We start from the raw sequence: 27,767 nt of genomic DNA, 5'->3' as shown, positions 1-27,767 counted from the left end.
CTGTTATTATAAATGGGTAGATTGTGTTGAAACTGTGTTTTTTTGCAGCGGGTCAGGTGGTGAAGCAGATGAATCAGCGGTTAAACGTGGGCTTCAGTGAGGCGGAGGTCCTCCACATCTTCTGCGACACCTGTGAAGCTGTGGCTCGCCTTCATCAATGCAAGACTCCCATCATTCACAGAGACCTTAAGGTGAGGAGAGAGTCCGCCTCTTTCCGTTTCTGTCCAGGTTCTGTTTGTCCTCCGCTTCCTTGGAGTCCAACACAGTCGGAAAACGTTGGGAATTTTCTAATTCTGACAAGTTCAGTGGTTGAATATCCAACCAAGGTTATACAGAAGCTTGTTGGTGGTTATGAAAACGTGTTGCTGAGGGCGGCCATCTTGTTTGACAAGCTGTTTTACAACTTTGAATTAGTTGGACTTTGAATTCAGGTCAACTTTATAACGGAGCATTAGAGCCAGGCAACGATTGTTTGTTTTTTATTAGGATAATAGTCAATTATTACTTGTATGAAGTCATAATATTATAGGAATACAGTTGGAATTTTATGAGAACACCAAAAATACGAAATGTGCAATGTTGAACATCATGTGCAGTTATACTGCAAAGGCTTTACAGATGCGTAATAATTAACAGATGTAATTAATCGTTTAACACATCAGATCATCAGGACTTTGAAACAACCTTGCAAACTGTCTGTTCCAAAGAAAGAACCAGACGAGCTGAGCTGCTCGTCAGATCTGCTGTGCAACTCAGAAGATGTGAAATGAAAGCCACTTTTTGAAAATATTTAAGTGTCATTTGTAATAAATTTTTTTTAGAAAAGAAAAATCAGTTCTTGTATGAAAAAAGTCAGATTTTTAATTTTATTTTAAAGCTGTATTGCTCAGTTCTCGTCTGTATTTTGACTGAGAAAACGACTCCAGAAGGAATTAATGCACCTTTAATCGTGAGATCCGTAAACTAAACCCATTTACACACTGCAGTTCATTTGCTACATCCATTTTCATTTGCATAAAATACATGAGAAACAAAAACATGGAGATTTAAACCTGCCTGATCAGCAGCCTCGCCTTAACTTCACTTCTCCTTCTTCATTGTTCCGCTTTTCCTTTTACATTCAGGGCGCTACACTCGGAGGAAAGCTGTCGACTGATTTAATTTTTATAGGGTGGATTTTGTGCTGGGAGTTTGGCGGGGAGCCATTTTCACCTCGGTTCTGCTGATGCTCGGAGTCTGGTGGTTCTTTCCCACCCTGGTTTGAATTCTCCCCATCAGTAGGCCGCTGTGCTGCGTCCAGTTGGACGGGCCTCTGAACAGTGCGGTCCCTTCAGCTCCAGAGGCCTGTCCTCTGTCTGCCGTCTATCTGCTCTGCCTACACAGCTTACATAACGTTGCAGGGACACAAAAGAGCGTGGAGGCCCAGTCACGCATCGCCAGGGGAAGTGAGACTGCAAAAAAAAAAAATCACAAATCCTTAACTCCGAGCTGACAACAGATGCAAACATTAGACGCTCTTTTTGTTTTATATTTTGAACATCTGGTTTCTACGCCAACATGTTTGATTTTTCTTGTAATCAATTCTCCACTCGGTTGAGTTGGGTTAGGGTTAGGTCGTCTAGGAAGAGTTTCAGAAAACTCCTGCAAACCGAGTGCCTCCGTTTCATTTGTTTATTTCTCTTAACCTTTGACGACACTTTCTCACAAACATCTGTGCACCAAACAGAAACAGCATTTACAACATGCAAAAAACAGCAGGGACTTCCTGTTGTGCTGGAAAATGTTGCATTGTTTGGTGAGCAGGGCTCCTGCTCGGTTTGGAGACATATGGACTGGACTTTTGTCTTAGCAGGTTTATCGGGTGTGTAAGAGAGACCTTCCTAAATATAAAGTTTTGTTGTATTTTTGTAATAAACGTTATAAAATAGTGAATTGAAACTGTTTTCTTTAGTTCTTTTTTTATAGTTTTTTTCTCGAGAAAGGTATGAAAACTTGGTTATAAATTGTTTTGTGGTGCTTGAACTGTATGAACCCTGTGTTAACGCTGCAGTTTTGGCATTTCTAAGGTTTTGTCTGTTTCATCAGGTTGAAAACATCCTTCTGAACGACCAGGGAAACTACGTCCTGTGTGACTTCGGCAGCTCCACTCACAAGGTGCTGTTGCCACTGAAAGACGGAGTGACGGCTGTGGAGGATGAGATAAAGAAGTAAGCTACCAGCGCTACGCTTTGACTACCAGAGAAATGTTCCTTCATGGTTCATCTCAGTGCACCTGAATATCATTAAAAGCTACTTTATTTCAGTCATTTAATTGAAAAACTAACACAAAGTGATAAATGTAAAGTGTTTTTGTTGATTATGGCTCATATAGTTCAGTTTCTGAGAATATTTGAATAAAATTCGCTCAACAATGATTGAGGTCATTGCTTAAGAAGCAGGATGTTAATGGGAAGTTGAGTAGAAGGAAAAAGTGTGGCAGAAAACGGGACTGCAGCTACCGAGTGTCGTAGCTTCACACACTGCAAAAACACAAAATCCTGCAAAGTATCTTTGGTCCAGTTTCTAGTACAATTGTCTTGATACATTTGAAGTGAGACCAAACTAAGATGTAGCAGCTTGTTTTAAGTCAGTTGTTCCTTAATAGTGATGAAAAACTGGCAGATTATTTCACTTATAAATTAACATTTTTCCCATGTTATAAATTAATTTATCTGCCAATGCAACAAGTAATTACTTACTTAAAACAAGCGCCTTTTTTTCTTGTCTTTGCAGTGAAAAGAACATGCATAGATTTTCCTTCCACTCATTTTGTTTTGTTTCTGATTGTTCTCTTAATCTCATCAGCTGTGTTTGATTTATTTCACAATAAGAAGGCAACAACTGAATATCCCCTGCAGTACATTCACACACTCTTCCTCCGTTTTTCTCAGCTGTGAGCCATAATCCTGGAGATTAGCAGAAATAAATGACTCAAATTCGTCACTTTGTGTGAAATAAACATATACAGGTCACTTACTGAACTGAATTATTGACATAATTTACGTTTTTCACTCAGGGAGCAGATCTCAGCAGCATCACAGTTACTCCCCTATCAATCCTGCGGCGGCAAACGCGACTTTATTGACCCTTTGCAAATGGTGGTTTATCAGGCGGTCACTGCTGCAGACTTTCTCTGCTGCTCTCCTTTGTGAGTTTTATATTTACAGAGTAAAATCTCTGATCGCTCCGTTAGGTCTGGCCTGTTAACTTTCCCACATTTACAACTGGAATAAAGTGCAACGTGTGGCGCTTATCAACGATTTATGGCTGTGTATAAACCTGCCGTCTGCATCAGATCAGTCAGAAGAAACTGGCTGCCCTGACTCAGGAAACACTTTGATTTCTTCTGTTAGATTTTTGATTTATTAGATTTAAAGTGACTCATCTCTTTAAATCTCTGCATCTCTACCTGCAACTTTGCTTTCAGCATCATTAATGTTAAAGGAAAGCATTTTAAATCATTGTATGTGATGCATAAAGGTAAATCCAGAGTGGGTGAACACATTGGAGTCACAAGTTGCATTTTCAAAACTTTGTCAACATTCTGCTAATGTAAGAAAAAACCTAATTGTGTAATTATGGTATTCCCAATAAATAAGAAATTAAAATCACGTGAAAAAATTAACGTGAAGTCCTTAAAAACATCCTCCAACTACTTCCTGTCGCCGTCGTCTTGTGGTTTCCGACAGTAGTAACATCCAGTTGCTGATGCAAAGAAAATGTTTCCATTGCAGCTTTGTGAAATAAACCAATGTGTTTTTTTATTTATATACATGTAAACATCTGGTTTCAGCCGCAGTCTTGTAGCAGGATATTTGTTTCAGTACGGACAGAACGGTTCAGTTTCACAGCTCTGAGTGTCGCGTCGAACTGCATCAGAAGGTTTTCCAGCTCGATAATCAGACCAAATCATCACCATATCCTACAGAAATGCAGACGAAATGCAAAAGATGTTCTTTGAATTTAAAATCTAGAACTGATCAACGAACTGGAACCGGTTTGTTTAGTAGCACAATTTCTCACAGAATTTGTTTTTAGAAAAATGAAGCAATTAAATGTAAGTACATGATAAATGACTGAGAAATTACAGTTTTTCTTTAACTTTGTTTCTGTTTTGTCTATGCTGTATGTTTTGGATCACTATCCCCCAGATGAACTCTATTTTCCTGATCTTTTATAGTATTGTGAACTTTGGGAAGATAAACAGGCCCACAGCATCACAGATCTTGCACCGTGCCCAACAGGATATACCATCTGCTTAACTTTAAGCTGAGAATTTTGGAGCATTGTATTGTTTTGATGCGATTTCCTGGCTTCAGCACACACAACTTGAATGTGTTTTCTACTCTTTACCATTTTAAAAAGTAGCTAAGACTTTTTTTTCCCATTACATTCCTACCAAAGAAAAGTTATGAAATACTAAACAAAATTTTTATTTTTTTCTCACTTTAAAACAAATATTTCCCAACATGAAGTTGGAAAACAAGCCAAATCTTTGTGGTCTGACCTTTGACCTGTCTCTGACGGTTTCCTGTTGTTGTCTTGCAGGTACACGACCCTCTCATATCGGGCCCCAGAGATGATTAACTTGTACGCAGGGAAAGCCATCACCACTAAGGCTGATATCTGGGTAAGCAGCGGCTCTGCGTCACTCTGACCCAACAGGTTCTTCCTCTCTCCGCTCACCCTGGGCGTTCCCCTCTCTCCTCCTCTCCAGTAATCTGTCCGTTCCTCCACAACGAAACAAACCAGAACTCTGTCCTGTTTCCTCTCATTTGAGATTAGGATTAGTAGCTGCTAAAAGTAAATGCTGAATATTGGAGCTGTAATGATTAATCGTGATTAAGTGATTACTGAAATAATCAACTAGCTTAATACATGGAGAATACTGACTTAGAAAAAAAAAAACCCATTAACAAAACAATTAAAGGATTAAGTAAGCCGAAACTGTACAGAAATATGTGCAATTAGCATTTAATATGGGGCGGAAAACACCTTTGTCTCAAACATATTAACTCAGAATTATTGAAGTGCCAAAAACCCCAATTATTAATAATCAATCAACAGATTAGCCTCTCATTGTATTGGCAAGTCGAGCAGAAACAGCTGAGTTTTTAAGGTGTTAGTATTTTTTTTAGCTGCAGATGCATTGTTTGCTACAAAATGATCAAGTGTTCACTGAAAAAAAGCTACATTTTTGCATTTATTTGACTTTTTTTTCTTATTTAACAAAATAAATTTAATTCTTTATTTGCATTTTTAATGGTTTTCTAGAATTTTATTTAAAAAGGCTTAAATTGTTAAAAGAAACTGCTGGAGAATGTGGCAGTTTGTAATTAGATGAATCAATTAATCATGAGAATAACTGATTACTACAGTAATTGTTAGTTCCAGTTAAATATGTGCACTTCATAATTTTCATCTTTGCATAAAAGCTTTTGCAAAGATGAAACAAACTGACCTGAAGTTGTGCACCAGATGGGAATTGCTTTGTTTTTTGAGTGCAGAACTGTGGAAAAAGGGAAAAAAGTTTAATTCTTTGAAGTTTGTATCACCAGCGTGTTGCTTATCTGCAGCTGAGCTTTTTCCATGTGGATTCCTCATTTATTCTCCTCTGAGGAAAACTTTCCAGCTTCAGTCCTTCCAGTCATGCTACTGGTTTAATTAAAGTCTGCATATTTATCTTATCTACTTTGAACGTTTGTTTCAAAAGTTTATATCTCAGATTTTCAAAGATGAAGACAGAAACTAATGTGAAGCATTTCTTGCAGTCAACATGCAACTGTTTCAGTCTCCACTTTTCATGGTTCAGTTTTTGTGTCCATATTTTAAATTATTCCCCAAAATTACTTAATGTGCTTTATTTTATGTAATATACCACTTTCTAATAATAAGCTATAATTACTTTAATTCTGTCTCTTGATTTTATAAACTGATTTTAATCCAAAAGGTGAAACCCTGCCCCCTACTGGTGCACGTTTGTATCTGCAGTGAGATGTTTATCTGAAGGTTTTTACTTCAAGGCCTCTTCAGTCTGGAAATGTGAGGAATTCATGTGTTTCCCAGTTCTGGATAAAAAAAAAACACAAAACAGAATGAAGAATGAAAAAAAAAAAACATTTTATTTCCACACTCTTTCTCTGTTCTATCCTCTCAAAATCAGTAATTGACAAATCATCAGACGATGCCAAATTTAATGCTGCCTACAATATTACAGGAGGAAATCTTCCCTTCAAGTCCAAAATATTTTATTATTGGAAAACTTACTTGAATGAAATGTTCGGTTTGAGAAGTTTATAATCAATCAAAGAGAAAAATACGTTATTACTTCACATATTCACTTGAAAAAGTTACTATTGCTTCAAACGTTTTAGTCTTTTTACAGGCTTCGCTATGTACCACTGAATTTCTCATGTGGTTGATTAATAAAGTACTTTTGTAAGATAACTTATAATTTCAATTTTGTTTTAGTATTTCATTCATTTAGTTTATCCTGAGATTTTTTTTCAGGGTTTAAAATTTTATCTCCTTTGAAGCCATTTAAACATTTTCTCAGTAAGTTACTTTTATTGTAATTTTTTTCTTAATATAAATAACTTTATGTTTATTAAATTGTCAATTATTTTACAAATCAATAATGCTATATTGGGCAGTGATTAAAAAAAAAAAGAAGAATAACCTGTGAAACTGCAACGTTAAATACGGTGTGGCTGAAAATTTGGGCCACACCTTTGGTCCAGACTCCATCTTCTAGAAATATCTTCCATAATTTCTTTGTTTTGATTTAAATTTGCTAAAAAAAACAAACTATTTCAGGAAACTTTCATCTGGCAAATCATGGAGTTTTGACATAATTCTAAGTTTTTGTTTGTTTGTTTACAGATGAAAATACAGCAATAAAGTCTTTTTTGTTTCCACAAAAACTGTTTGAACCGTTTTAGAACGAAAAGTCGTCTGAACGTCGTTTATATTTTAGAAGCTGTCACCGTCTGCTGGTGGATAACGACTCAGGCCTTGTAGATGTTTCTGGAAAATTCATGAGCTTGATGATGATTAGGATTGATGCTGTGTTTGTAATGTTTGTTTTTTATTTTATCTTTTTTACACAGGCGCTCGGATGCTTGTTGTACAAGCTCTGTTTCTTCACACTTCCATTTGGGGAGAGCCAGGTTGCCATTTGTGACGGAACCTTTATCGTTCCAGATAACTCCAAGTTCTCCACCAGGTTGCAATGCTTAATCAGTAAGTACACTGGAGCATTGCTGCATTTTAGTAATCAAATGTTCTGACGATTAATCGATTAAGAATCAAGAAATTGGTGCAATCTACAGATTTTTCATTTAACCGCTTTAGCTTTTCTCATACCTCATTAGAAATACTTAGAAACAAAATAACTGAATTATTTTTTTTTTATTGCCTAAAATGTTATTTTAGGCAATAAAAAAGCTAAAATTGCTACTTAATCACGATCAATCGTTTCAATGCTACACAGGAAGACCAATTATACCGGTTATGATCTGATTACACACTCCTGCTTGTGATGATCCGTTTTACTGGCCCTGAATAAGTTTGCAAAGAGGTGAAATATTTAATTAAGCCTCTGCCCTGAAATATGTTTTTTCTTCTGTAATTAATTGGATTTTTTTGGAGTGTTTTCAACATCTGCAGCTGATTTATTGGTCTTTGTTTTGCTGTTGCACATCTTGTTCCTGTTTGAACCGGTCCAGGGCCGTCAGTCAAGACAGACCGGGTGCTTTGAGTGATTTCACTTCCCAAAACAGGATCCTGCCTCTCTGCTTGTCCTTTAAATGTTGGCGCAACAGCTCCCTCATGTGGCCGAACAGGCGAGCTGCACATTAATGAGTCCTCTGTGTTTCAGGATATATGCTTGAGCCGGACCAGGAGAAGAGGCCAGACATCTACCAGGTGTCCTACTTTGCCTTTAAACTAGCAGGAAGAGATTGCCCAGTCCCAAACCTCTCAGTAAGTAGCTGCAGCGCGGCGGCGGGGCGTTTTTCAGATCTGCAGGCCGACCTTAAAAACGTGTCTTTGTTTCCCCAGAACTCTCCCATCCCAACGTCGCTTCCTGAGCCTCTGACAGCCAGCGAGGTCGCTGCTAAGAAGAGCATGACTAAAGCCAGGTAGGGAGCTGCTCGCTTCAACGCAACGGCACGCTGCGCTTCCGGTGTAGATTCACCACAAAGTCTGGAATGTTATTTCAGTATTTTTAGGTTTGGAAAAACGTTTGATTTTATTTATTTCCTCTTTCTCTAAATCTTGTCATCCATAGTTTGTCTGGCAACATTATTCTGAGCCTCTTTTTTGTTTTAATCTTTCACTTTGACAGTTCATTCTTTCTTTCAATCTATCTTTCTTTGTTTTTTCCTTCCTTCTTTTTTCCTCTGTCCTTTAATTTTTACTTGGTCCTTCGTTCCTGTTTTTTCTTTTCTTCCATTTATCGTTTTTTTGTTTCCTTGTCGTTCATCCCTTCCTTTATTGTCCAAACTGATTTCTTTCTTTCCTTTCTTCCCCTTTCTCTCTTTTTTGTATCTGTCCGTGTTCGTTCTACTTTTCTTCCTCCTGAAGTTTTTCCTTATTTTCTTGTTTTGTTTCTTATTTCCTTTCCCTCTTTGTATCCTGTTTTCTGTCCTGTGTTGTTAATCCAGGATTCTGATATAAATATCAGCCATAAATAAATTGAATTTGAGTATTTTTCATATTAAAATTAGCTTAGAGCAAGGAGAACTGATAAAGTTTGGGAATATGAAGGAATCCTGCAGGTAAACGGAAACATCTGTCCTGGTTCTGTTTCAGGATAACCGACTCCGTGGGTCCAACAGAAACATCCATCGCTCCCAGGCAGCGGCCGAAGGCGGCGAACAGCAACGTCCTGCCGCCGCTCACCAACACCGTCACTCCTGTCAAAATGGCCGTGCCTTCAGCGCCCGTCAGCAACGGCCAGAAAGGTCAGGCCACTTTCCGCTCAGTGTGTTTTACACCTCTAGGTAACTCTTTTGGTTTAAAGCAGGGCTCTCCAAACTGTGGCCTGGGGGCCATTTGTGGCTCTTGGAGTGATTCTGTGTGGCCCACAAACTGCAATTCAAGAATGATTCGGATTTGACCAGATGGAGGCTTTTTATTTTTAATCAGGGTAAAATTATTACAGTAGAAAATGTGAAGGACATCACGAAGTATTTCTCTTTATAACCACAGCTGTACTGAAAAGCCGGCTTTAAGTCAGCGTTTATTTAATTTATTGAACTTGGCTAAATATAACAAATGTTTTGAAAGAGAATGACTTAAATCACAATAAATTTGTTCAATCGAGCCCAAAAGAATTTGAAAACTAAAAACTGAAATGTGCAAAATCATTTTAAAGTTGTGGATCTACAATGAGTAACATCCAGTTTCTACGAAAACGGCAAAATCAGGCTTAAAAGTAAATTAAATATATTTTGATATTTCTATGTATTTATTTATTTTTACATGTTTTTGGCCTGTGAATCCTTTTGACCTGTCTGTTTTGGCCCACCTGAGAAAAACTTGGGACACCCCTAGTTTAAACCGTCCTCGTGTCTGTCCAGCTCCCACTCCTGGATCGGGACAGCCGTCGGGACAGCCGTCCGTCCAGACGGCGCCCGGCAGCCAGCAGCACCGCGTCCTGCAGCAGCTGCAGCCTGGAGACCTGCGCCTCCAGCAGCTGCAGCTGCAGCAGCAGCAGCAGCTGCAATACCTGCAGGTATCAGACCACCATCACTCACCAGAACAAACACTGCTTTGGTAGAAATTATATTTATTCAGAAACGATTATTACCAGTAGATGTGGACGAGGAGTAGAGAATCGGAAACACACTACAAGAACCAAAATCTTACTATTTAGTATTTTTGGTCTCTTTTCTAGAGTAAATATGTAAGTACACTTGAAATAAGACAAAACTAATTTACAGGTAATAGGAGCTGGTTTTAAAAAGTACTAGCTTCTCTTATGATATGAGAAATATGCCTTGTTATAAGTGTAATAATCTTACAGTGGAACAAGTTCCTTTTCATCAATACTGAGGAATTATTTACTTAAACAAGCGCCCATGTCTTTCTGAAATGTTAGTTTTGCTTTACTTCTGTAACTCGACCAAAATACTTGGTGTTTCTGTTGCTGGTTTAAACATGAAGGTGAAGGTTAGTTTAGTTCCTGTTGTGTTTACGTTTCGTTCCCTGCGTGGCTCAGTGGAACGGCGCACAGACTGGAGAGGAGGAACACAAGCTTTCTCTGCTTAAATGGTCTGAAAGACTGAAAATATAAACCAAGAAAAGTATCATCCAGCTGGATCGAAGAAAAGCAAAAATATTCAAGACTAATCTGTTAATAATGGAATACAATAGAAATATGATTGTCTCTCAGTGGAGATATGCAGGTGAAATGGCAGCAAAAGACATGTAGGTTCACAGAAAAGTTACAAAAGTGTTAAAAATATATAAAAACACTATAAATGTAAGGTGCACTTTACGTTTATAAAAGTCTCAGAGCTACAGTCGATAAAACAGTTAATATAAAACGGCGATAAAGACCATAAAATCCAGATTTAAACATAAAAAATGTTGAAAACGACAGAAAATTCTTTACAATGGAGTAAATCAGTGTAAATGCAGAAAAACAGATGCGTCATTTAACAACGAGTAAATTGTCCAAATACCATCAGGAATGTAAAAACTTTGTTGGGAGCAGTAATGTCTGGAGTCTAAGGCTGCTGGAAGGATCTGTGGTGTCGCTCCTTTATCAACTTCAGATGCAGCACTTTGCCAAAGAAGGAGTTTTCTAATTCAGCAGTAGCTTCATGCATGGAGAATAATCAGAAACTCCTCTTTTTAAAATTATTCCTGCTGTTTTGATGTGGAACATGATGAGCTGTATTATGCACCTCTGCTTTTAGCTGGATGAGTAACGATGCTTTTCTCTGCCATGCGTCAGTACCAACAGGCCGTGCAGCAGTCCCTGCAGCTCCAGCACCAGCAGGCTCTGCTGCTGCAGCAGCAGCAGCAGCAGCAGATGATGATGCAGCCGATGTATCAGCAGCAGGTGGCTCAGGCTCAGTACGCCGCCATGGTGAGTTCTGCCAAAGCATCCATGATCTCCTTCCTGTTTGAGATAAACACCCATCAGACTGAGTTTATTTCTTTTTGTCATTTTAAAGCTTTTCCGTCTAAGTTGTGACAGAATTTCAGGGCATATTTCACCCAAAACTGCAGTAAATAGTTTGATCAAATGACAGTGAAACACATGGAGGCGCAGCATGAAATATCACCGAGCTGCATATTTCATTTAATGTCAGAATGGCTCCAGTTTGCTTTTCTCTGCTCCCAAAACTGGCAGCAAGTCCTCCTTCACTCAAATCTCCCCCCGGTCTCTGCCAAGCAGCACCAGAAACAGACGCTCAAACTTCCTACTCCATCTCTCCAAACATTCAGAGAACTCGTATTTACGCAGCTCCTGAACCAAACACACAAACACAGGTCCCCCAAATGTGCGCCGTAAGGGCGGCGCAATTTTTAGCCCGTCTCTCCCACCGAACACGCACCATCTGCTTTGTTTCAGAAGCAATCTGGTCCGAGCGAAGCCACCGGGGGATCGAACAGAGGGTGGAAATGGAGCGTTTTGCACCGACATACGAGGCGGTTCACAGGAAGGGGGGTCTTAACTCCCCGGGTACCTGCTGAACATTTAAAAGAAGCGTTCAGTGTAATTGTAGCCTTGCTCTGCATGAAAAATATGGAGACTTTTCAGGTTTGAAATATGCTTTTATAAACGATTAATCACATTAATCGTGATTAATCGATTATTAAAATAATTGTCAACTGATTTAGTAATAGATTAATAGTTAGCTGGACTCCTGTTTGGATCCAGCTCATCATGCAAAAGTAATCACACATGCATTACATTTTGGTTTTATTCATAACCTGTATTGTTGCTGTTTTCCCTGACCTGTCTGCTGTGTTCCTGGGTCTTCAGGATGCCGTTTGTTTTCTAAGTAACTTTTGAGGCCATAAACGGAGCAGCTGGATTTATAAGATAAAATTTCACATTAACTGGGGCTGAAACGATTAATCGTGATTAATTGATTATCAAAATAATCATCAAATAATTAACTGGAGTATACAAACTAAAATTATCATTATTAATTAATAACTGATGTTTAGCAGAAAGTGCTGGACTTTTCACAAAGTGAGCTGAGTTTTTTTTGCCTTTGCTTCAAATGAAGTGTTAATTTTACTTAATAAAATGTTTTTATTTAAAAAATGAATTGAATTGTTTATTTTCATCTTTTCTTTTTGTAGTATTGTTAGTTGGTTAAATCAGAAATTAGCAGAATGTGCCTTTTTTTTTTATCCGATTAATCGATAGAGTAACCGTTAGTCGCAGGCCTAACGTCAGAGTTGAATATAAAAAGCAACAGCAAGAATATTTCAGGATCTTCCCTGCATGTTGAGCTCTGATTGTTTCAGTTTCTGTTTTCTGCTCTTTGACTTTCATTCCTCCATCCCTCCCTCCCACCATGTCCCCCAGCTTCCCAGAACCAGAACTGGTTTCTAACAACATTTCATCATCATTTTTGCACCATGAAGTCAATGGTCCGTCCTTCATTCCCGTCCCCCTCTTCTCCCTCTCTTCCTTCCCTAACAGCTGCACCAGTACCAGCAGGCTTTTGTCCAGCAGCATCAGCAGCATCATCATCAGCAGCAGCATCATCCCGCTCAGCAGCCTCTTCCCTATCTGTCTTCCCCTCTTGAGTTCCAGATCCCTCTGGGTTCTTATAGTGCTGCCACGCCCACAGCTGGACCCATCGCTGGACCATCACCTGTGGAAACCTCCTACACTAACCCCAGGTAACACATTTTCGCTTTGCCCACAGTAACATTCAAGCAATTTTAAGGTAATTTTTCAAACTTTTCCAGAACTTTGGAGATAAAACAACAGTTTCACTATTGTGTGTTCATGTTACTCTATAGCTGTTGCAAGGTGAACAAAATCAGGGATTCCCAAACTTTTAACCCTTTAACCTCTGGCTTGGAACTTCCTTTGTTGAAAATGCTGCAAAATATGTAAAGAAACCCACTTTGAAAAACACTGAACTAAAATATAACAAACTTTTAGGTTTTCAAATGTCTGCCTCTCACCTTGTACATCTGACTGGTCAAAAAGCAACAAAAACAAATGGTTTCATTTCTGTATGAAGTCATTGTAGTTGCTTCATTTTGGTACTGCAAAGTAATGTAAGAAAGTGCAATCCAATGTTTGATTAAAAACCTAAATTTGGAAAGTGTTATTTACATTTGGAACCAGATATTTTCATACATGTAATAAAAACAAAAAAATTTTCTGTACTGTCTGAAGTTAAATCAAACTAAACTTATGCTTTAGGTTAGCTAGAATCACGAAAATATATCTACTTGCTAAAAGCCAGAAAACTTCACTGTTTTTTTTTTTTTTAGGTATTTTTGTGAAACTTTCTTTGTATTTCATGTTTAGGTACTTAATTTGAGCAGGTCGTCATTGGTGTTGGCACAATTTTCTTCAGTTGTTTCTATGCGATTAATATTTATTATTCCTAATTTCTCAAAGACCTATGAATCTGTGTAAGTGAGATAAAAGGTAAGCTTACACTTTAGACATTTTTTATTCAAATTGGTTGATTTTTTTTTTTTTAAATCTTTATTTTTGTGGTGCAGGAAAAGTTTGAAAACTTGCCTTGAAAATGTTTGAAAAGTGTTTGGGAAGAGCAGGATCCCTGAGGCTCATGTTTTCCTCTCTGCAGAAACCCCCTGCTGGCCACAGACGGTATCACGCCGACTTCCCAGAGCAGCAGCAGCAGCAGCAGCAGCAGCGTCAGTCACCCGCCCGACATGTCGGGCTGGAACCCGTTCGGAGAAGACAACTTCTCCAAGCTGACCGAGGAGGAGCTGATCGACCGAGAGTTCGACATGCTCAGAGCAAGCAAGTCAACGTTTCTCTCCTTCCTCCGAGTTTGAACCAAAGTTTGAAACTCTGAAATTTCTAGTTTTGGTTTTCTATTTTTTTTTTCACACTTGAAACCACATACTGTTATGCATTTAATAAAAAGACACACATTTACAAAATTAATTTACGCTTAATTTTAGTGTAAATTAACTTCACACAATGAAGTTAATTTACACTATTTTTTGTCAGAATCACCCAAATTATTTCTATTTGGTAAAAAAAAAACTTAACTCAGAAATTTCAATGTTTTTTTTTTATTTATAGAAAATGTATAAGTTTTCTTACTAATTTTTTACTTTTTGAGCTCAAACTTTTTGTTCTCAAAATTAAATTAAAAAAAAAAATCAACAATTAAAGCTCAGAAATGTGCTTGTTTTTTTTTCTAGAAAATTTCTGAGATTAATCACAAAATTTGAGTTTTTCTAGCAATTTATTGACTTTTTTCTAAAAAAGTTTTAAGAATAATCTAAAAATTTCAGTCTTTTTTTTTGGTGTGGAAATGAACTTCATTTTTTTAATCTACCCTAATTTTTTGTCGTATTTAAAAAATATTAAATTTAACTTAAGACTTCCTGTAGATGTGCTGAAATTATCTCAAGAAGCCGTCTTTTGTTCCCGTTTGTAACTGGGACGATGTGCTGATGTCCAAACAGAGAAGCCAGAAGAGCGAACGGTCGGCGTGGAAACGGACCCGGCGCCGGCTGCAGCTCTTCTGCCGGAGGATCTGTTCGGCTCGGTCCCCTTCGTGGCCAACGCAGGCAAGTCTTAGAGGAGTCTCTGCCCCGCCGGCCCGGTACTGTGGAGCCACCTGAGCCTCCAGGCAGGAACCCACAATAAACCAAGTTCCACTGGTGCAGACGCAACCAGGAAGTGTGTTGCTGCTCCCGCTTTAACCAGCTGGAAAATTAAAGGCAGCCATGTTCTTCAAACATACTCAACACTGGGCTCATTTATCACTAGTTACCACTATTCTGCTCTAACAGACATTTATGCAACATGCTGAACTCTGCTCTGCAGGAAGCTAACGGTACCGATGTGTGGGAGGAGCTTCGAGTCTCTGCGTTGACGCATTAGCGCTAAAAGCAATACGAACACCTAACAGGGCTGCTACTGCAAGGGCTGAATGATTCTCATCAGAAAGAAACGCCAACTAGTTCAAAATGTAAAAAAATAATTCATCTCACTGCAGATTTCTGTTTTTTTCCCCGTTTCTCGTCATGGTGCTCATGTTACAGAATCAGATATTTAGCATCAGAGCATCTCGGGAGTTACGTACCTGATGACCTCAGTAAAATATGTATTACTACTTTATTGATTATTTAGCTGATTTCTAAAGTGTGTCAAAGTCCAGGGTTGGTTTTTGTTTCGCTTTTTGTTTTCGTCAGTGACTACAGGTACATCTCGGTAAATTAGAATATCATTAAAAGTGGATTTTGTTTTAATAATTCGATTCAGGAAGTGAAACAGTGATTAAAACTAAAGCTGTAGCTTCTTATGGGAAGCCTCCCGAGTCCATTCACCAAGCAGTTGGTTGGGGCTCCTTTGGCTTGAATAACTGCATCAGTGCGGCGTGCCATGGTTGGAGATCAGCTCGTGGTTCTGCTGAGGCGTTTGGGAAGTCCAAGTTTAACAGCAGCTTTCAGCTTGTCTATGTTGTGCACTGCAGTTTTTCCTTCCAACTTACTTTCCATTAACACTCTTGGATACAGCATTCAGTTTCTTTAAGACTTTTTTCTTTTGCGAAAATCCTTTTTTTTTCTTGTACTTTTTGTTAAACTGTGGAATAAGTGGTTAGAATCTGTTTACATTTTTTGAATTGAATGTTTTTTGATGATCTTCTAATTCGAGGTGCACCTGTAGGAACCCGGTTCTGTTCGCGGTACTGAGCCTGTCTCACAGAAAACGTTTTGTTTACGTCGTCGCCCATCGACACTGCAGACATTAGAAACCTGGAGCCAGATGTTCTGATCCGCTCTGGTCCAGGCTGACGCGCTCGCTAAGTGTCAAGTAATCAACGGCAGCAATAAGCTTCTGTGCCTCCTTTTCCTTCCTGCTTCTCGATGTGAACTGGTTCTGTAGCTCAGTAGAAAAGCTGTGGAGTAAACGTAACTATAAGCTGTGTTTTTATATTTTCTGGAAAGAGTGAAGGTATTTTGTTTTCGGTTCAGTTGCAGCAGAACGAGGCAAGACAGAGATGCAATATAACCCTGTGAGCACTTGAATGTCAGCAGGAATGATTTTGTCGTTTCTTTGTGAGCTAAGTTTCTGTTTCAGAAAAATAAATAAAAACTACGGCAGAGAATTGGGGCCAAGCAGAAATATATGGTGTTAATTTCTAACCAAAAAATCTCAAGAAAAAATGTATAGAAAAAATTACATTTGCAAAAAGAAATCCTTTTTTTATGTAAAGTATAAATTTGCAATATTACATTTAAAAAATGGTGAAATATTCTCTCAAATTTTAAACATTGCATAAAAAATTATGTATATGAAAATAGATTTTCTGAGATTATAAAGTCAGATATTTCTCAAAAAAAGGTAGGGAATTTTCTGAGACCGAAGCAAAACGTTGAGTTTTACGTCTGAATCTGTTGTAAAGTGTGAATGTCAGATCCGGTCTCTGACATCAGAACGGGTTCTCCCGGGTCCGGACTCGCCTGAACGCATCGATCATGATCCAGAAATCACGGCTGAGACGGTGAAGAAGATTCAAGATGGCCGCTGCGAGTCTGGACCCTGGAGCCGATCTGAGCTTTTGGCTTTTTTTGTCACAAATGTCTGACTTTATAATGTCACAGATTGTTTATTATTCTAAGATTAGAGAACATGTTGATGTTTTAGAAGTGGAAATGTACTCCTGTGTTTCCACATCTACAGTGGCCCTGATGCTCTGTGGTAAAAATCTGCATCAAAGAAACAAAATCAACCAAACAAAAAAAGACCAAACAGATTTTATTCCGGTTTCATTCCTTCAGGCTGGCATGAAAAAAATTTGCTCCAAATTTTTGATCAGCCTTGCAGCTTCCTGTCTCTGTGCCATCACACTTTTCAGGTTTTCCTCCTTCATGCTCTGTTTTTCTTTGCAAGCATTGCAAACGCCGCTTCCTGCTGCAGGCTGGCTTCTCTACGTTTGGGGTCAGAAACCTTCAGTTTGGGAGACTTTCTTTGCTCGTTTTAGTCGAGGCTCATCTTCAAAGAGCAGAGCTGAAGCCAGTCGGTTTATTTTTGCATTAATGATTCAACATGCAGGTTTCCTCCACATCATTAAAGCTTTTTCCAAATTTAGATTAGTTTGGAAAATCAAACATAACGTTGGAGAAACGGGTTAATGCGAGGTTAAACTCCTACCTGCTAATTTCATTTTTTGAGTTTATTTTCAAGACATTCATCTTTAAGGTGCCAGGTATGCACTGAAAACACTAAATATTACCAAGCACTTTTGGTCTAGTTTATAGTGCAAATGTCTTATTAAACTTCAAATGAGACAAAACTAACTTTTCAGCAAGATATAAGAGCTGGATTTGAGTCAACAATTGATGAATGTTGATGAAGTTCTGGTTCCACATGCAGATTATTTCACTCAAGACATTTTTCCAGTGTTTTAAGTGAAATAATCTGCTGATGACATCATAACACGTTTTAAATATAAGTGTTAAAGAATTAGTTACTTAAAACCAGCTCCTATTTATTGCTGAAAAGTTACTTAAGTTAGTTTTGTCTTATTTCTAGTGAACTAGAACCTGGACCAAAAATACTTGGCAACATTTAGTTTGAAAAGTTTTTTACATCTGGAGGTAAAGAGAAAAGCAAACGGTTATTCAAAGAGAACAAACTTTGTAGCTCAACATCGATACTTTATTCAGGTGTGACTCTAGATTTAAATTTCTAATATTTCTCGACTTTTTCAGTTCGACATCATGATTTATGATGTCATAAAATGCATTTATATTTTTGTGTTGCATTTGAAATTTCATTATTCTGTTGACCAGAAGTGATCAGAAAACTCTCCAGCTCCCTGACAAAAAGCCTCAGCTCATCGTTTCTCTTGTAGATTCGGATAAAAACGACGATTTGATGAAACTTTCGACCCTTTCTTGGTTGTTTTCTGTTTGTGGCACTTTGCTGTCTGGCTGCGAACGCTTCCTTTCAGTTTCTGGGCTGCATGTCTGTGTGCCGCCGCCGCCGCTCAGTGACTTCCTCCTCCATCTCCGTCGTCCATTTTTTTTTGTTTATTTTTTAGCTGAAGGTAAGTTCACGTTCCCGCTCACATCCTGAACGGCTTCAGTTCACTTCAGTTTGTTTTTCGCTCTTTTCGTTCTTCATTCAGTGAGACAGCCATACTCAGAAACATCTTGTTCATGTGTTTTTGGTGGATGGAGCCAAAAATTTAAACGTAAAAAAGGGACAGAGAGCCATGAGCTGCACTTTACAGCAGAACCAGATTATTGTCCCAGTTAGATCTCTGAATATAATGTTACATGTTTACATTTCTGTATTTTTGTTGATCTCAGTATGTGTAATCTTTTTTTTCCCCCACCCTGCAGAGGAGTTAGAAACGTTTTTGGTTTTTACCCGACGTGAGCGGCTCCCCATCACTAACATGTCTTATTCCTTGTTTTCTGCCCTGTAACATTCTGTGAGTGTGAATGTATTTCTTTATAGAATGTTCCTGACGAATAAAAAAGAGCATTTCAAATCAAATTTCACTTTTGGTTGTTTCTTTAAGTCTCTCCACCAAGAACAAGATGTTCCTGATGTGGCTGTCTCAGTTTGAGCTCCGAGACCCAACACAAACTGGTTCTGGTTCTGGCCTGATGAATGGCAAATGTAGCTTATTTCCGAAGTTTGGTAAATTAAAATGATGGTTTCCTCATTACAACTTGACCTTTTTTATCCCAAGAGTTGAGTTCTTCGTAGGGCTGGTTGATAATTTGATTTTATTGAGTATTCACATTTTTTTTGGTTTTTGAAGATTTAATTTTTGGAAAATTAGGATTTTTTTTTCACCTGTACCGTTTGTGTTTCCATAGATCAGCACAGGCGGCCATCTTGTTTGACAAGCATATTTTACAGCTTCTGCTTATTTAAAAAGGAATTTTTCTTTGCATCTTTATTGCACTTCTAATGAAAATAGGAAGCTAAACTGATTTTTATAAAAAATAAAAAAATCAGCAGAAGGTGCCGATTTAAAAAAAAAAAAAAATCAAATTGTCAACTAAATTGATCTTTACAGCCTTAATGGGAAAACGAAATAAAAATCGTAAAATATCTAACATTGGACTAAAAATAAATGGAAATTTTTTAGCAAATTGAGTCATTAAAAGTATGAAATAAAATGTTTAGATCATATTTTTGAATGATAAGCACAGGAAGTGTGTTTTTGAACAGCTTTTGGAGAAGGTAGGTCGGCAAAGTGGGTCCTCGAGATGAAATGACGTCAGATAATTTTGTTAAAACCACATTAGCAGACAAGTTTGGTGTTCCTGGAAGTTGGATATTTTCGATAAATTACAGGAAATGACTCATTAAAAGGCTGAAATTTTGTGTAAACCTAATATAATGTCTTTAAAATAAAACCCAAACTTTAAGAAATGCAACAGTTTTCATGAAAGACTCTTAACAGCGCTTAGGCTGGGATCTAATCCAACCTAAGGGTCAAGATTATAACCAGTTATTTGTAGTTTCTGAAATTTCTTTTAAAACTTAATCAGGAAAAAATATTTTATTTATAAACGATACAGAAAGGCTTGCAAATGATAAATCTTAGATTCCAGTCTGTTTCCATACTTTTTTTTTTCTGACTGAATAAAAACCTCGCTAATCAGTAAATAACTGTTCATAAAAGGGAAACAATCAAATTAAAACCATTTACAGTTGTAAAAACCTCCGGTGGGTAATTAAGTTTGACGCAACAAGTTTTAACCAGGAATAATTTAACGGGACATATTTTTATAGGTTACAGTGTCTGTTGCGCCAAAGAGAACAATCCCATTTCCGCCATGTGTTGGTTTCTTGTGAAGAATCTACGTGGCTCGTAATCCCGCATCTTATTCCCAGTCCAGATGAAGACAATCTGACGTCCCTGAGCGATTAAAGATGTTTTCGGAGGTGAACCTGATTAAAGTTATAATCTGTGGCCGGTGCAGTGAGCTGAACAGATGCACGGCTCTAACTAATGTCCCGGACCCGGTGGATGGCGGCGCCGCCTCGCTTCCTGCTTTTGGCGGATCCGCGGCCTCGTTCTGCCAGTTTGGAAAAGGTTTGAGTTTGTTCGTGTTCGCAGCAGGGGGTTCCTCTGATTTAGAGCTTCGTCTAATCAGGAACAATAATTTGGCTTCTTCATTGTGGCACCATTTACTTTCAGCACAATTGGAGGCTCTCCACTCGCTAATTAGGCTAATTTTTTTAGTTGCCATTATGCAAATGTTTTGGACATAAAAACAGTTTTTTTTTTTTTTTTGTTCCGTCGGATGCAGAATTTTCTTTTCTTTTTTTTGCTTCAGGTTTTCTGACTTAAAGCTTCAATCTTTTCTGGGAGATTTGATCTGAGAAGTAATTTTGTGGATCTTGGAAGAGGCTCAGCATCTTATTCCTCCGGCTCCTTAAGCCCGTTCATCTCACTGCGCGGTCCGAAGTCACAGCAGCTTTTCCACCATATTGCTGCTCTGCTGCTTCAATGAGAGACAAACTGTCGGCATTTGTCGGATAATCATTTCAAAGTCATTTCAGTAACACTGCGTGTTAAGGAGGTCGAGTGGGTTTTGTAGGAAAATGAAAAGATTTCTGAGGTTGGAGTATTTCAAGAGTTAGTTTTGATGAAAATGACTTGAAAATGTAAGTATGTTTGAATGTAAAAATGAACATAGAGTTCCATATGCAAACTATTGGAAAGTTTAGTGGAAGGAAAAAGTGTGGTAGGAAAATGGTGCATGTAGATGCATCACCTGGACAATGGAGAAAAAGAACCAGGACTCCAAAGTCCTGATCCCGGGTGAAAGTAAAGTTTGCATTTGAAAATCAATTCAATCGGTGATGATTTGGGTGCCAGATCATCTGCTGGTACTGATCAACTGAGTTTTCTTAAGTTCTCGGTCAACGCAGCTAGTGCACTTCACTTTCACACTGCACTCTGTCAGACAATCCAAACCCTTTCATAAAACTGTTCCCCTCCTCACCTGTGGTGGCGCTGCATCAAGAACAATTTAAGGAAAAGACACAAAAACCTTTGAAGAAGATACTGAGTGAAAGAAAACCACCCAAGCTGAAAATTTTAACAAATGTTGCGATCTTGGTCTCCCATCAAATTTAATCTAAACACACTAAATATTTTTGCTAGATGGTTTGTTGCCTTCAGAAATCCCAGTTGACCACCCCAAGTGAACCGGACTTTCAAAGCAAACCAACTCTAGTCAATTAAAGTGAACTAAACTTGACTGGTGTGAATGAACCCTAAGAGTCCTTCATTTTTGTTTGTCCTGAAAGCTTTAATGAGATGCTGGTCTCATTTCCAGCAGGACTTGGTACTGACCCACACTGCCAAAGGTACCAATACCTGTATCAATCCAACACCTTAAATGTCAAGAAAATGAGACGTTCTAGACAAGCTTAAGCAACTTCATCATTTTGATCACTAAAAAAAAGTACTTTTCAATTACTTTCACATTTATTAAGATTTTTAAATCTCTGCAGGGTTTGAGATGAAGATGAAACATTTTTACGTGTAATTTTCTGATTTCTGCGCAGGAACTGGTGTGATGCAGAGTGAGCCGCCTGTTGACGAGCTTCCTGCCAACGTCCAGGCCCCCGTCGAGAATCCTCAGCCGGTCAAGGAGCCAAAATCGGGAAAGAAGAGCAGCTGCAAACTCGCCGATGAGTCCGACAGCGACTTCGAGTCCGACCCCCCTTCTCCAAAAAGCAGTGAAGATGAAGAGCAGGAGGAAGAGGAGGCCTTGAACAGCGAGCACGGTGACGACACCGAGCCGGAGAATCTGGGTCAGAGGCCTCTACTGATGGACTCCGAGGAAGAGGAAGATGAGGATAAACATAGCTCAGATTCGGACTGTGATGTCAGCAAGGTCAAAGGCCGCTCAAAGAAACCAGCCGCCGCTAAAGTAGCCAATCCCACCGCTTCCAGGAGTCCTGGAGGGCGGTCTAAGCAGAGTCTCATCACCCCTACAGTGTCTTCCGGCGGAGCGGAAGGTGTGGACGTGTTCGGCGCCGTTCCGTTCGTTGGCGGAGCTTCGCCCGTCGGGCCCACAGAGGGCAACGATATCTTCACCAAAGCGCCTTTCCGGCAGGTCAGCCAGGAGGAGCCGGCTGCTGATGAGTTTGATGTTTTCACCAAAGCCCCGTTCAGCCGGAACGTGTCGAAGTCCGGAAGGAGCGTCAGCCAGACGCCGCCCCTTTCCCCGGAAGGCACCGACATCTTCGGCTTCTCTCCGTTCCAGCCGAGCCATACCGAGCCTCCGCCTACCTCCCGGAGCGCCGAAGACATCTTCCAGTCGCCGTTCGAGGAGCCGTTGAGTCTCCAGCAGAGGCAGAAGCAGCGCAGCCTCCAGAAGTTGTCTTCCCGACAGAGAAAAACCAAGCAGGAGACGACGGCGGGGGGCAGCAACGGCAAGCGGCACCACGGTACCCCAACCGGAGGACGCAAAACCAACAAGCCGAGCTACCGCACTCCAGAGAAAGTCCGCAGGCACAAGAAGGTGGGCCGCCGAGATTCCCAGAGCAGCAATGAGTTCCTGAGCACCTCTGACTCCAAGGAGAACATCAGCGTGGACATCAGCATGGCCGAAGGGAAGGACACCATGGCGCCTCTTCCGGTGGACGACGTTCTTCTAGACCCGTTCGGGGCCAAACCCTTCCACCCTCAGTACCCGGGCCTTGGCGACGGTAAACCCGACATGAGCACCGCCAACGGGGGAAGGATCATAGACGATTTCGGGGCGGTTCCCTTCACGGAACTGGTGATCCACAGCGGGCCGCAGCAGCCGGTGGTGGCGCCTTCACAGCCGCTGGACCTGGACCCTTTTGGAGCGGCGCCGTCCCCCTCCAAGCAGTAACTCAACATGTCTTCCGCCAGTAGCCATTAACCCACAGCTGTTTATTTTTTTTTGGTTTGGGATCATTTCTAATCAGCCTGAATCCTGTGGAGTGTTTCTCTTTGCGCCTGCCTTCTATGCTGCATCGCAACGCTTTTAGGAACTGAGAGTTTGTACTGTGATTTAAAGTCAATACTTGACTTTCTCGTCTGCCTTGTGATAAGTTTTAGCACCAGAAGCCTTACCTGAGCTGGGCCCGACCCGCGCACAGTACCTCGGTAAAAAACCCGCATCGTTTGACATAATTTGGGAGCAGCGTTTAACCACTCTGTCCTTTTTAGGTTTTTAATCTATGCATACTTTCCCTGCAGCCAGTGTGGGAGTGGGTGCATTTCACTAGAAGGGAACTTTTTTATTTTATTGTACTTTACTAAAGAAAAAAAAATTACCTTTTTTTCGTTTTTAGGCTCTTAACTGTTCTCTGTAGCAGAAAAACCTCTGCTCAATTATTGGTTATTTTCTTTCTTTTTTTAATTTTTATTATGAACTCAAAATAAAAACACAAAGATGCAGCCAGTCACTTGTGGAGGATTTGGTACCTGTGGAGCATTTCTGACATCTGACAAGGTTGTTGGATTTTATTGAACAGTTTATTAGACAAACGTGAAGCGTATTGTATTAAACAGCCTTAAAAACAAACGTAGCTACACAGCTTCTCTTTTAATAACCAAAGTGGGAAAAAAGAAGTCTTATTTACAAGTTGCAGATATAAAAGACAAATGTACAAACAGTACAGTTTAAGTCCATTAATAATTTAAAAACAGTATCAAATGTCATTCCAAAATGAGTCTGCTGCCATTTAACTTAATCGCTATTAAATCACTAAGACTTTTAAAATTGTAAGGGAAAATATTTGCTAAAAAAGCTGCATGAATAAGGAGTGTAGTGACTTATTCTCCTTTTTAGCGCTTCAAGTAATTAACCTCTTCCTCCAAATTTGAGTGAGATTCCCATTTCTTTAAAGCTCAGGGTAAATTGTAGAAAATGCAGTGCAGATAAATGTCTGAAGACGTAAATATAGACACCAAACATCTTGTCCCGCCTCCATCGCCAAAGGTTTTCGTTATAATCACTAAACCGATAATGTTTCTGTTTATGTGAAACTATAATGGTGCAAACGTAAATACTGCAAACTTGTGTTACAAAACTGAAGTCCCCCGGACCACTAGGGGGAGACGAACAAATGGTCTTGGACCAAATGCAGAGTAAAGTCGGGATGTGCAGAAAAGAAAAGGTGTGCTACACTTTTTGAAAAATGCAGTCTTTTGCAATATTATTGAACATCAGGGTTTATGTAGGTAAAAATCACCTACTCCATACTCCACCTAGTGGTCTGGAGCACTTTTGTTTTTATGGAGAAAGTTTACAGCTTTTTTTAATGAGTTTTCCCATTTTGTTTCCATTTCCTGTAGTTGGAACAGTTTTCGTTTGCATTTATTTAGTGGATTTAAAGGTTTTTGCTTCTATTGTATGTGTAACAGCCAATGTCTTGTGCGTTTGCACTCTTCTGCCATTGCAGAAAACCCTAAAAACAGCCGTTTGTAAGCCTCTGAAGATCTGATGGTTTATTTTAAGGCTAAGAACTGATTTATAATTAGACTAATATAGTGTTTTTATATTTTTGCTGAGGTCAAATTTGAAGTCTAAATATAATCAAATGTTTTTAAGAGATAAAACATTCATGTAATGTACATAAAAGCTGGTTTAACATGTAGGTGCTGGATTTTGGAATGAAGTCATTTAAAATACTAAAACAGTAAAACATTGCACATCACCCTAAGGGAGCTAGAATATCATATTTTACAGTATTACATCTGAAAACACTGATTTTTTTTCTCTCTTGTCCACTCCTAAAACATCCTCACATATGAACCAAATACAGAATTGTAGCAATGAATATAAAAGGACAGAGAATGTAGTTTTAATACTGCCACTTAAATCACTGTTGTGTCTCACTAGTGACCTCTAGAGGCAGAGCTGCTCGTTACGCCCTGCTAAAATGAGTTTAAGAACATTGACTGATTCCCAAATAAAACATAAAAATCTGATTAACAACAGTTCTGAAAGAAGCTGCTGAACAACAAGTCTTTGGGGTTTTAATTGCTTTAACATGCTCACTTTTTGCTTCTTGATATTGTTAAAAACATCAAAAAATCTGCAGTTTTAAGTTTCCCCATCCAGAAACATTTGATGCTACATCATTTACAGGCACTTGGAGAACCAGGAGCTTCCTGTTAATTTGTTCCTGTTGGTGGTGATGCGTTCATGTCACCTCGCTTCCTGTGCTGCAGCGCCGCTGATCATCCTGCTCCAAATCACAGGTAAAAGCCATCGGGTCAAAGGTCATTCCTAGCGGTCGAAAAAAACGAGGGAACTTAAATCAGATCTTGGAAGCTGCAACATTTATTTTTGTGTCTTCTGAACAGATTTAAGGATTAAAATATAAAATATATATCAAGATCTGCTAAGAACTGATAAAAAATTAATTTCAAGCCAGAAAATTTAGCTAGAACTCTGAAATAACGGTGTTTATTTTATTTAAAGAACAACAAACTAAAATCAAAATAATCTTAAAATCGGCTTAGAGGGATATTTTAGATTATCTTAAATCAAAACTAATTTGACTTGTAACTTTATTAGAGGGATGAACATTGTTTCTATAATTTAGATTAATCTAAATATTTAAAGCACAAAAGCAAGAAACAAACGGGCTGTAAGAAATATGGAGGTTTCTAGAGAAGAGGATCCGACGACCAACTTGTTTCAGGAAATTGTGATGAATAAAAAAAATAAAGAATAAATTATGGATAAATATATAATTTACTTTCCTCTTTCAAGTGTTTGGCTCCATTAAAACATTTCCTACGCCAACATCCACATCTCTCCTTTGCTGGACAATTTTTAATAAAGTATAAATAAAACTGTTCAAAGTAGATTTGAGTCAGATTTCTTCTGCAGGCGTCAGGATTTAAATATGGAGAATAAAAAACATGTTGGAAAGTCAGGAGAAAAAATAATGTTTTAAGCATAAAGTCTAGTCTAAAAATTAGATGTATTACAAAAATATAATCAAATAAATAAAGCTAAAAACAAATATACAGGAAAAATTTATGAAGGTGTAACTGGATGGATAATAGACGGGTGAATAATGATAATTATTTTATAAAATGGAGAAAGTTTGACTAAATTCAAACTTATTTTCTCCTTTAACATCAGAACTTTTTTCTCACATTAAAACTTTAATTCTGACCAAATTTTGCTCCATTTAAACTTTTAGAAAACATTCCTTCCAGGACTTCATGTCGTCTTACGTTCAGGAACTCGGCGTGTCGCGCTGTGAACTAAGTGTGCTGAGGAGCGGCGGGACACGGCTGACTGTGTCTGTACGCCATGATGAAACCCGACGACTGGTGCCACCAGTAGAACATCAGAACCAGCAGCAGGTGCCACACCTGGTGGCTGGAGCCCAGGTAGTTCAGCTGACCTGAGGGGGAATAAAACAGTGATTTAAGTGCATATTAATACAGGATCCGCTTTTTTCTTCCGTTTCCTCGCAATACAAATTTAAAATTGCACACATCAACACGTTTAATAGACAAAAAGCTTCTACATTATTAAGTCTTTGGTGCAGAAACTGGTTTAAAATCGATTTGTGATCTGTTAGAGGTGGGACTGCACAGGAAAATGGCTCTTCATTCAGACAGCGAACATAAAAAAATCAAAACTCAGATGGCTAATATCTCATTAAACATTAAAGTAACTCAAAAAAGTCCAAATAGTTTGGATGCATTTCTTTCTTTCCTTCTTTTGGAAAGTTTCTGTTTATGCTTAAGGAATGGAAGAAAAGATGAAAAGTCCATGTTTAATCTGTTTTGTTTTTTCATTTTAAATACAAGTTTGTGGTTCATTTGTATCCTAAAGAAAATGATATAAAAAACCTCCAGATATCTCTTTAGTGTGACTAACATACATGGAACAAAAGGTACAAAAACATTATACTGTAACTAGTCAGTGATAGCAGCATCTTGAATACTTAAACTATCGTGTGACATAATTAGGGTTGCACCGACTGCAGATTTCTGGCCAATCACCGATTACTGATCTGTAAAAAGCCTGACCAGCTGATTCCGGTTTTTCTGCCTGAAATGTTGCTAAATTGCACCGATAAATCGGTGCATCCCTACAGGTGATGTGAAACCACCGAGTGGACTCACCTGGGAAATATCGCTCTGGAACCCTAGAAACATAGAAAATAAGCGCCAACGCCGCGATGAAGTACATCCCAAGAATCCGTGGAACAAAAGCCTGAAGAGGAGAAACAAAAACAAAAGTCAACAATGACCACGTCTGAGCAGAGAGTCGGTGAAAACCAGAAGAGTTTGTTGGACCTGGACGAGCTGAGAGGAGAATCCCCCGGTGATCCAGATCCAGTGGAGCGTCGGGATGAGGCCGTATCCGGCCACGGAGCAGAAGATGAGCGAGCGCAGCTGCTTCCACTGCTTACTGAGGTAGAGAGGATGGATCTGGGCGAAGAAGACGGCCAGGATCATGGCCAGAACCGTCACCAGGTAAACCTGCCGCCAGTACTGGAACCAACACCACAGAGACCCGTCAGA

General features: G+C 39.0%; 2 protein-coding genes across 3 annotated transcripts in view; one reads left to right on the top strand and one right to left on the bottom strand.

Annotated features, from left to right (window-relative positions):
- The window catches only part of bmp2k (BMP2 inducible kinase), a 50,349-nt gene extending 26,972 nt beyond the window's left edge, over positions 1–23,377 (top strand). The window contains exons 4-16 of one of the 2 annotated variants that reach the window (XM_015031363.1): positions 49–191; positions 2,086–2,207; positions 4,588–4,669; positions 7,149–7,281; positions 7,919–8,022; positions 8,101–8,180; positions 8,854–9,005; positions 9,624–9,778; positions 11,006–11,140; positions 12,716–12,918; positions 13,848–14,026; positions 14,704–14,808; positions 21,794–23,377. In XM_015031363.1, coding sequence (XP_014886849.1) covers positions 49–191; positions 2,086–2,207; positions 4,588–4,669; positions 7,149–7,281; positions 7,919–8,022; positions 8,101–8,180; positions 8,854–9,005; positions 9,624–9,778; positions 11,006–11,140; positions 12,716–12,918; positions 13,848–14,026; positions 14,704–14,808; positions 21,794–23,112 — 2,912 coding nt within the window. In that variant the 3' untranslated portion in view covers positions 23,113–23,377. Of the gene's footprint in view, positions 1–48; positions 192–2,085; positions 2,208–4,587; positions 4,670–7,148; positions 7,282–7,918; positions 8,023–8,100; positions 8,181–8,853; positions 9,006–9,623; positions 9,779–11,005; positions 11,141–12,715; positions 12,919–13,844; positions 14,027–14,703; positions 14,809–21,793 lie in introns of both variants that reach the window. The other variant, XM_015031362.1, reaches the window with a different exon arrangement.
- A 345-nt stretch (positions 23,378–23,722) lies between these two features.
- Positions 23,723–27,760, bottom strand: paqr3a (progestin and adipoQ receptor family member IIIa). The gene is made up of 4 exons (XM_015031364.1): positions 27,540–27,760; positions 27,366–27,456; positions 26,463–26,635; positions 23,723–25,500 (listed from the first exon to the last, which is right to left on the bottom strand). Exons 1-3 carry the CDS (start codon positions 27,699–27,701, stop codon positions 26,493–26,495), a joined length of 396 nt encoding a protein of 131 aa, XP_014886850.1. The 5' UTR covers positions 27,702–27,760; the 3' UTR covers positions 23,723–25,500; positions 26,463–26,492.
- Positions 27,761–27,767: the final 7 nt, after the last annotated feature.

The sequence above is a fragment of the Poecilia latipinna genome, unplaced genomic scaffold (assembly GCF_001443285.1).
Source record: "Poecilia latipinna isolate Pla-1442-1.1 unplaced genomic scaffold, P_latipinna-1.0 Scaffold204, whole genome shotgun sequence".
NCBI classification, from domain to species: domain Eukaryota; kingdom Metazoa; phylum Chordata; class Actinopteri; order Cyprinodontiformes; family Poeciliidae; genus Poecilia; species Poecilia latipinna.
This window is presented reverse-complemented; position numbering and strand designations above follow the sequence as displayed.

Excerpts from the sequence above, each read along its gene's own strand:
- paqr3a (XM_015031364.1), bottom strand. The coding sequence starts at position 27,701 with ATGATCCTGGCCGTCTTCTTCGCCCAGATCCATCCTCTCTACCTCAGT. Across the intron at positions 27,457-27,539 it reads TCTCCTCTCAGCTCGTCCAG|GCTTTTGTTCCACGGATTCT; the intron begins GTCCAACAAACT and ends TCTCCTCTTCAG. Across the intron at positions 26,636-27,365 it reads TCCAGAGCGATATTTCCCAG|GTCAGCTGAACTACCTGGGC; the intron begins GTGAGTCCACTC and ends ATTCCCCCTCAG.